The following is a 10,439-nucleotide window of genomic DNA, read 5'->3' on the forward strand; positions in this document are numbered from 1 at the left end:
CACACACACACACACACACACACACACACACACACACACACACACACACACACACACACACGCACATGCACACACACTTGCATACATGCGTAAACACACCAAAGCGATGTGCACGCTCATTTTCGAGAGGCCACAACACATACACACATGCTCAAGTGACACACACTGWATTTTCTGAGAACAGCAGCGACTAATGGCTTTGGCAGCGCTGCACAGGGACCTGAAGAGCAATTAGGCTCCAAACTACACATTGTAAATCCCGTCTGATTACTTTCTGTGTGTGTGTATGCGTGTGTGTGTAAAAGTGTTTGTGTTAAGCGCTGTTTATCTGCCACCAATTACCTCGCCCTGCCACAAGAGATGCACACTGGATAAATGGAATCCATAAACATGTCCACACACACACACACACACACACACACACACTCACACACGCACACACCGGGTGCACACACAGGTACACACAGACACACTTGCATGTACAGACTCTTGCCGAGGAGCTGTCTTATCAGTTTATGTTGGTGTGACTGGAGGATTTAGTCACATGACCTGCAAGACAGGAGCAGCCAGGCGCCAAAACTAATTTCCACCTTCAAAGACTCCCTTATCTCCTCAGACGCCATGTGTATCTCTGTGTGTGTGTGTGTGTGTGTGTGTGTGTGTGTGTGTGCCTGAAACCGCAGGTGAATGTGTGTGTGTGAGAGAGTTTGCTAGATGATCTGATGTCCTCTGACAGAAAGACTCGCAGCAAATCATGTATCACTGTCTCATCTGCATCAAATAGACACACAGAAAGCAAGATAGAGACTGACAGATAGATGGGAAGATCCAGAGAAAGGACACACACACACACTGACACACACACGAACACACACTGGAGGAAGGGAAACAGTAAGGGAGATAGAGCAAGTGAAGGATGTAAACAGTGGAAAGAGATGGAACCTAAACTACAGTAAAGGGAGTGCATATTGCCAGCCGCTGTTTTGATCGAACCCTAAAAATAAAATGTGCGAGGTCTTATGATATATTCTCACATGATTTGATGGCAGCTGTGGACAGATGTGTAARCAATATCTGTGAAATTTCACTGAGGAAAAATCGTTTTTGTTTAGGATTAAGTRGATTAGCTGTGGCGGCCATCTTGCAATCCATAGACTCCAAAAGTTAATCAATTGTAGATGTATTCCATTACTTTTTATTAACTGTTCGTTCAAGAAACCCCTCTCGTAACATAATATTTAGTCCTTTCTCAGTTTTCTTTCAAAGTTAGTAAAGAAAATAATAAAGCAAAAACTTAACACATGAACTGAAGCACTCACAGCACAAGAGAGTTTGTCATTTAAATGAGAACCTAAAATTGAAAGAAAAAAATTCACCTTTTCATAATCACTTTCTTGCTTACTGCCCAAGATGGCCTGGAGCAATTTACTATCTCCCCTTTTTTTCCAACTTTGTTACCTGGCCTAAGTTTAAATTTGGAAATTCACATGTTATTTGGGTTTTAAACACTTCTTTTTTAACATATTATTGAACTGTTCAACTTGGGACAATCCCAGAAAATGTGGTAGGGATGTGGTAGTTGATTACTTTCTGATAAATTCATTAAAATCTGTCCACTGGTTTGCAAGCTATTTTGCTAATACAGACTAAAACATTATTACTCTGCTTTTGATTTTGATTACAGGTGATAAATTCAATTCAGTTAAGTTGAATTCAGTTTATTTATACAGCGTCAAGTCACAACATACGTCGTCTCAGGGTACTGTACACAAAAATCAATCTAAAGAAGCCAGCAGATTGCGTTGAATCACTTCATCACAGTCTCCCATCCTGAAACAACACAGTGGTGACAGTGGAAAGGAAAAACCTTTTAAGAGGAATAAACATCCAGCAGAACCAGGCTCAGGACAGGCGGCCATCTGCCTCGACCAGCTGGGTTTGGGGGACAGGAAAGAGACACTGACAAACACAGGACTAGCCTGGTAAAAACCAGACKCTTGTCCTTCACTTTGTTTCGTACGAGGGTTTGGACTCGCTGCTATTGAGAAGCGATTTCTTGCTGGAGGCGTGGCCTCTGCTGAAGTGTGTGTCTTTGTGAAGGAGGCTAAGCTAAGAAGCTAACCGGAAATCGCGAGCGCTTGTAAACAACCCCACTGAYAGGAGAGAAGTACCGAGCCGAATGAGACGACTGTAAATGAGAGCTGCTGCTTTGTCAGACAAATTTAATTTAATTAGGAAGCCTTTTCAACACAGACTGCCTTCATTCACTTCCTCCACTGCCGTTTGCTAAACTAACTAGCAGACACTGCGCAGAACATCGACGTCATTCAAAACTCCGCCTTCTGTTTGCTGATTGGCCCAGGTAAAATAAACTACAAGCAGACACTGCGCAGAAAATCGACGTTCTGTTCTCTGATTGGCCCGGCTAAAAATCTGCCAGCGAAATCATTCTGTTTGGGAGAAGTCCCAGACGGAGCAGTGAAGGGAAACTAGAATTGAGCGGAGCTGCGTAGGAAGGCAAGGGCCAGGCTAAACACAAGGCTGGTCCAGGTGTATTTTCCTCTGAAGGAGAGACAAAGAATACACATTATTGGTAGAATAAAAACAAACATGTAGAGGAGAGAGACTAGATGATAGCAGAGTGAGGAAATGTGCTCATTTTGTCCTCCAACAGAGAAATGAGGAATAACTTAGGATTGATCAAAAAGGAAAGTCTTCAGTCTAATCTTAAAAGTAGACAGAGTGCCAGCCTCACAGACAGAAACTGGAAGTTGGTTCCACAAGAGAGGAGCTTGATAACTGAAAGCTCTGCCTCCCATTCTACTTTTAGAAACTCGAGGAACCACAAATAAACTTGTAGTCTGAGAGTGAAGGGCTCTGTTAGGAAAGAATGGAACAATAAGATGTTTAATATATGATGGAGCTTGGTTGTTAAGAGCTTTGTATGTTAGGAGTAAGATAAAGAGATCTGATTTACTGAGAGTAGCTATAAAACACCTGGCCACTTCAAAGTCAGAGTTCAGGAGAAAGATGTGAAAGCAACCATCTTCATCCCAACAAGGTGCAACCCTGCTTACCTGACGTTATCTGACATATCAAAGTGAGCCCAGGCAGAAAACAACTACCAAAAGAAAAAGAAAAAAACACCTGGATATGTGAGCATTTCAGGTGACTCCAGCAGCAGCAGTGTTGTATATTTCATGGCCCTCGTTTGAAGTTACATTTTCCAGCAGCTCTTCAAAGGTCAGACTGCAACTGCGTTTCATCACCCCCACCTTCCCCGCGTCCCTCCCCATCTCCTCTCCTTTCTCTTCCACCGATGTTTCGCTCACGCTGCATTCTCCCCGCTCGCCCCGCTCTCGTCAGCCTTCCTTCTCTCAGAATCAAGTCCTGGCGAAGTCGAATCACTTCTAATGCTCGGCGACAAGGCTGTGATGCTCAAAGGGGAGAGCAGATAAAGGGAGACAAGCGGGAGAGCGTCAGGCTTCCTGACCTACAGGATAAACCAGGAATCAGACAGAGATCAGGGAGGAATCGTGTGCTATTATTAAATAAAGTGCTCATGATATGTGATTGATGTGGAAAAAGGCAGAAAAGGGAACACTTTTCCATCCTAGTTTGATTCTGTCCACTCAGACTGTCCAGCAGGAGTCGTTTGTGTGTAATCAGCTGTATAATGTTTTAAAAAATGAGCTAATTAATTTTCAGGTGATTCAAAGTGGTGTTTTCCTCCACCATTAGTGATAATTGCCACACTTAATGATYTACACAAAGTCAGACAGGAGGTGAGTGTGCACTGATCTAGTGTACGTGCAGGATATTCCTCATACAGTGTGTCCATGTGTGACCTATTTCTTCCTGCGCGCGCGTGTGTGTGTGCGTGATTTGTTGTCCACATCAGGACCATTAACGTTCCCCCTAACCTGGAGCTGTTCCAGCCAATCAGATTTTAGTGTGCTGTCAGCAGGTGTCGTCAGCTCGCTGTGAGATTTATCAAAGTGATGGAGCGCGCCGCACAGCACGACAGCAGCATTTATCTCCCATTCTCTCCGTCTTGCTTTTTTGTCCCCCCCACCACCCTCGTCCCTCCACTCCACACGAGCACACAGCCACACAGGAGCCACATCATCGCTTTTAACTGCAGCAAGAGATGCTCGGAGAGAAGTCGTGAACCGCCGCTCCATTAGAATTTAATGAATCACAGCATGAAATTGTTATTAAAAACGAGGAGAGAAGAATAAAGAGCGAAGCCGCAGTTTTAAATAAATGTTGATTGAAATTTCAGGAAATGCATGTTATTTGCCAGAGTTCTGCATTGAGATAATCATACTTTTATAGCTGTTTTAGTCAAACACGACATGTAGTGCTCAAAGTGTTGGAGATGACATTTAGCTACACCAAACCTTAGCTGTAAAATAAACTGTATTGTGGCTGATCCTTTGCGTTTTTAAAGTTCATAAATAGAGTTGCATTTTCATTTTTCAAGTGTTGGATCTACCACCAAGAAGAAACCTTTTACCAAACCCAATATGTTGTTTCTTAAGCAATCAAACATGCCTTGTTGGGATTTTGTGGAATGGACTGACAAAAATCTATCTTTATGTTCTTGTGAAAAGCAAACAAAAACATTTATAAGTGACCACTCAGTTAACTAAACTGTCTGTGTTTTGACTTTGGAAAGAAGCTGGAGGATTAATGTTGCTCAGAAAGGCTTGTGGTGCTGTGGTAGCTCAAGCAACAACTATTTATTAGCTCATCAGTAACTAGTTCCATTTACTCAGTTACAGTTAGTTGAATAACTTGTTAGAAAACAAAAAGCTTACTGCATCATACTTTTTACTTTATTTGAGTAATATCATTATGAAGTATTGCTTGTGTTGTATGCAGTGTTTCTTCTGCAGAAATTTGTCATTTGTAATTATTTATTTGTATTATTTGTTTTTTTTCATTTTAGTCTTTAAAAACATCAGAAAGTGCACATAACTTTCTATTTTTGTCACTCTGATGACATCATTTTAAAATATTTAATCAGATGTTATGATCAGTTACTCAGTACTCAAGTAGCCGTTTTGCAAAATAATATTTTATTCTTACTTGAGTCATTTTTTTAGGATGGCTAATTTTTACTTGAGTAAAACTATATTGAACTAGTGCTACTCTTTTTTTTACTCTTTTGCCACTTTAGTAGAAAGCAGAACTGAATATCAGTTTCTTAACTTCTTCATCAATGACTTTTTTTAAAGAAGAAATAGTAAAAGAAGAAACAAAAATAGTGAAATGTAATAGGAAAGAGTGAAAGAGAGATTAGAAAATATGTGTCATATATATACAGTATATATAGCAAGACAACACACCCGTCATCTTGGCATCACAGCAACAAAAATGCATATCTATATAATTATAATGATTATAACCTTGCTGAAAGGTATACTGTACNTAATAATAATAAAACGGAGTGCTTTTTGTGGCGTGATGTAAGTTTATGTTCCGCCTTAAAGAATAAAAAGTATCGGGGAGTTTTGGCACAGTGACGGCCTTAAAACAACAACTGTTTTGAAGACAAACACAACTTCAGTTGTAAACTAACACACACTTTAGGTAAGGTAAGGTAAAATTGATTTATATAGCACTTTTCAGCAGCAAGGCGATACAAAGTGCTTCGCATGATTCAGGAAGTGAAACAGACAAATAAAAGAAAGAAACAAACAGGCAATACATTATAACACAAATAAGTATAAATCTAAATAGGTGAAAAGGCTGAATTTAGTTTAGTTTTGTTTATTTCAAACATGTATACAAAACAAAACAAAAAATGATAAAAAGTGATAACAAAATTTAAAAAATTAACATATTTGAAAAGGAATGGAAAGACGTCAAAAACTTATTTAATCCCACCCTTCTCCGAAGCTCATTAACAAAAAAATTATAATAATAACAGTAAATTCTTCTTTTTCCTTATTCTAAGTCACAATAAATGAGAATACTCTAAGACATCATAGCATACTTTGTTTATTAACCTCTGGGTTTCATAGTACTAATCATTGMATGACTATCTAACTAGTTTAAGTGTGACTAAGTAATCTGCATAATATATATTAAGTTAATAGAATAAGACAACATCTCAATGTTGTGTGGGTCAATATGCTGCTGGATGCCTCTTTTGTGTGCAAAAATAACATGCCAATGACCAAAAACCATCAAGAGATTTACTTGATTAGTGGAAATCAGTTTATTCCTTTTTATTCCTTTAAGGCCACTTAAAATTTATTTTGGTAAAAGATGCRAAGTGTGAAGTTTACTGAGAAATATATCAACTACGGTACTCACACTYTTCACTGTCAGATTATTAAAAATAGTTACTTATCTAAAGTATGTTTGTCCTGTAGAGCTGAAAAAGCTGCAACAGATACAAAAGTGCAGAGTCTCCTCTTTTTATTACATTTTTACACTTTATATCAGCAAATGTAGGTGGTGTGACATTAACAAAGACAAATCTCTGTGAAGAATCCTTTTCATTTGAAATATACAACTTATTTCAGTAACCTGTTAGACACACGCCCTTGGGTGTTCAGCAGCTATTAACTTTGATTTGTTTAATTAATCGTATTTTTTTACAAATTAAAATAACAAATCACCATTAAATAATGAGATGCATTGGTGTGAAAATCTGGTCCGCATTGCTACAAAAAATAAACTCCATGCACATCTGGGCCTGTCTTATAGGGGCCTGCTGCCCTCTTGCCTGCAGAAGAGGCATAACACGGACGTTTGGTAACAACCAGCTGAGTTTGCATGCAGGAGACAAGAAAGCTTGCACATAAGACAGTTTGTTTCTTATTCTAAAACATGGGCTAATATTGTATGATGATAAAATTAAAAGGAATCTAAAAAGAATTACAGCCTTTAAGATAAAACTATTATCACAAGTCAGAGGGGTAGAAATGATTCAAAAATGTGTATCTGTTGACTTTGAGAAAAACTAAACGACATGACAGACATCTAACTGTGTGTGTGTGTGTGTGTGTGTGTGTGTGTGTGTGTGTGTGTGTGTGTGTGTGTCAGACAAGAGCATTGATTTGAACAGACAGCCTGCTGTCCCAGATATCATCAGAGTTGGTCCTGCAGTCCGACCTTTGACCTTCCCAGATGGTGACAACACTCCTCCCTGTGTGTTTTTTTGTAATAATCAGAAACAATATTTTAATTAATTTAGACTTAAGTCTCTCGATGATGTGAACCGAAGGATGGACGTGAGGATTAATATCTTTTGCTTCAAATGAAACATGATGCCGTTGACAAGTTTGTGTTTCTTGCCAAACCTTTCCCAGCGTAGTTAAGTCTTTTCTCTTTACCCTTTTTCTTTTGGTGCAATAAAAATCCGGTGAATTTTTCCAGAATAATTTTACGGGACGAAAACTTCTGGTCTTTGCGAGTTCATTTTCTAAACCTGCAGAAGCAGAACGACGACTACTTCTTTGCTACTCTAATATATTCATTACTGTCATTAACCTTTCGGATGCACAGTCCCCTTATCTAATTATCCCCTTATTACTTCTGAACACACACTCACACACTTACAGCCCATCCCCACCCCTGTTACCCCACATGTTGTTTGACAAATGAGAGGTCTCGCCTCATCAAGCACATGACAATGTAAACAGATGGGAAGTGCAGACAGGGACTCGTGCCAGCTTGATTGAACACACACACACACACACACACACACACACACACACACACACACACATCTCTCTCATATACAATATATATATATATATGTATGTATAGAGAAACCACAAGACAACACACCTGACATCTTGGCTGTGCACCTACAGAAAAAGAGATAACAAAAACACAGCAACAAAAATGCATGATTATAGCCTTGCTGAAAGGTATACCTGTATATATAAACATACCCATACCTACATCCATAGTAGAATTAGTGGTATTCTTTTGGGTACTCTTTCCATTGGTTACATTTTTGAGGAAACTACTGCATGTAGTTTGTGAGTTACTGATAAGCTCAGGGATTCTGTTCCTTGGGATGCTTTGCCTTTTTTAGGTAAAGTTATATTATGGTCAGATTTCAGGATTTAGCTGCTGTCATAAATAGTAGATATAAATCAGTAAATGTAGCTACAATCCAAAAAATGCCTATAATGTCTAAAAAGCATCATCTTTTCACATTAAAACTTAATTTCTACACATTCTTTCTACTTCTCTGCTCCAGTTTGATCCAACTTTATCGGTGACGTTCCTTTAAACGCCACCTCTGACTGTAACTCAGGCGTGTAAATAACTTTGTACGGTCTGACTGCTCACAAACTGTTCTCACACTGCAGGGCCCTCCCCCTCAGGACAGTAATATTGATGGACCGATGCCCTCAAACACACTGCACACTATTCTCCTCGCGACCTTTGACCTTTAAACTGTGCCACGACCTCATCATGATGATGTACAGCAGGCTCATTGTCTCCATGGTGACGCGTACCGGTTGCATCAAGCAGCGCCACAGGGGGAGTGTGAGTTNCACACACACACACACACACACACACACACACACACACACACACACAGTCTAATGTCATTAACATATGTAGTTATTTGAACAACTGTTCGCTCAGAGACTCCTTCAGAAGCTAGGAGAAAACTGCTAACAGAGGGGTGTTTACAATTATCAACCAATGAGAAAATATCCAATTTAATGATTTTTTTCCTGCTTTGAGAGTTTTTTAAAGACGTGAAAGAGAAAAAAAACAAATTTAATAAAAAATAAAATAAAATAAAAAAATTGATCTTGCAATTCCGTTATTTAACCAGGCAAGTCGGCCTGGGCCTGAAGACAACCTATTGTACATGTTTTTGTACATGTTTTTGTCTGATAACTGTGCAGGAGTACTTCATTTTAGTACAAAGCAGTATTCTGTTCAAAATGTACTTTTCCTAATTTGTCTCTGCTCTTTGGGAGTTTATTAATTATATTAATGAATATCATGTATTGTTCACAAAAATGGCAATTAAAATTCTGCACAGTCTCACTTCATTGACTTAAACTACAAACAACAGATCAACGCTCATAAAGACACAACAACAATAAATTAAAAACAGCAACATACAGTTTTAATAAGAAAATACTATTTTGTTCTATAGTTATTCCAACTGTCTTCAGTTGCACTGTTCACAAAAGGCACTCAGTACTGGAAAAAAAACTATCAGCATTTAAAGCACATTTTAAAGCAGTTTAGTATTTATATTTGCTACTTTTTTTATCTTTTATTATTTTAAAATTCAGATTATGAAATGTAGAGAAGCAAAACCACCTTGTATCAGAAATCTTTTCGGAATTGAAGCTTTTCAGGTGAAGCAAAATACATTTTTACTGCCTTTGAGGCACATTTAATAAGTAAAACAGCATCAAAATGGTTTATATCCTAGCTTTATAACATAACAATATAACGTTTAGAAAAACAGTTCCTAGAAGTAAACAGAATAAAAGTGTCATTGTGTATCCGAGGACTTTGCTTTATTCATATTATAATATATAATATTTTACTTACTGTTAACAGAATCTATAGTTTTTGAAGCATTTGTGGGGAAAAGAAATGTTCAAAAATACAACCTGTAATAAAAAAAGGCAGAAGGAAAAACTGTAACACTGCAGTGGTTTTATAATAATGAGAGTGGATCGTGATGTTAAACCTGGATTCAAAAGTTTCATAAGTCTGTCCTTATTTTGGGCACTTGATGCTCCAAACATTCAGTAACAACTCATATTATCCAACGTGTGTTTATAAAAAGCAAAACTCCCAGATATTTTAATTAAATGCATCATTTTATCTGATTATAATCATAGCAAACATTCTGTATTCCATCATGTGGAAACACCCTGAAACATTTCACTTTTTAATTCTTCTGATGTGATTTACTTCACTTTCACAGCTGTAGTTTTGTTTCTACCAGTCTGGGAGAATATTAGAAAATGAATCAGGAACTTGTGCAGCAACGTGTAATTACACAAGTAAAAACATCAGCTTCAAAGCATAAAGTTTCGTACTGTTTTAAGGATTTCTTTTGTATGTTTTGTTTATGTTTGCTCATGTCATCCAGTCCTTTTTTTTTTGGTTTATTCATACTGATTAATTGTTCCCGTTGCTTTTCTGTCATCCYTGCTCCTCGTTCAACTCGTCCCTGCTTCACATTAAGTCGGATGGGGAGATCCCGCTCGGTGGAGTTTGATCAGGTGCAGCAGGAAAGTTTGGGTTTATTTTTGGGAGAGTCTAAATTCGGCAGCGACTGATAGTGTCTTTTGTCTTCAAATGCAGCATGCTTTTTCACCAGCCTGTCAGGAGAAGAAGAAAAAAAGAAAAAAAGTTTCATTAGAAAATCAGCTGCAGGTATGAGCAGATAGAGAAAAAAAGAAATATATTATAATATAATA

The 10,439-nt window shown here is 38.1% G+C and overlaps 1 protein-coding gene across 1 annotated transcript in view; it reads right to left on the reverse strand.

Moving 5' to 3' along the window:
- Positions 1-9,099: 9,099 nt before the first annotated feature.
- rasef (RAS and EF-hand domain containing) overlaps positions 9,100-10,439 on the reverse strand; it is a 15,507-nt gene continuing 14,167 nt past the window's right edge. The window contains exon 17 of the mRNA XM_014020799.1: positions 9,100-10,340. Within this exon, the coding sequence (XP_013876253.1) occupies positions 10,238-10,340 (103 nt within the window). The 3' untranslated portion in view covers positions 9,100-10,237. The remainder of the gene's footprint in view (positions 10,341-10,439) is intronic.

The sequence above is a fragment of the Austrofundulus limnaeus genome, unplaced genomic scaffold (genome assembly GCF_001266775.1).
Source record: "Austrofundulus limnaeus strain Quisiro unplaced genomic scaffold, Austrofundulus_limnaeus-1.0 Scaffold265, whole genome shotgun sequence".
NCBI lineage: Eukaryota > Metazoa > Chordata > Actinopteri > Cyprinodontiformes > Rivulidae > Austrofundulus > Austrofundulus limnaeus.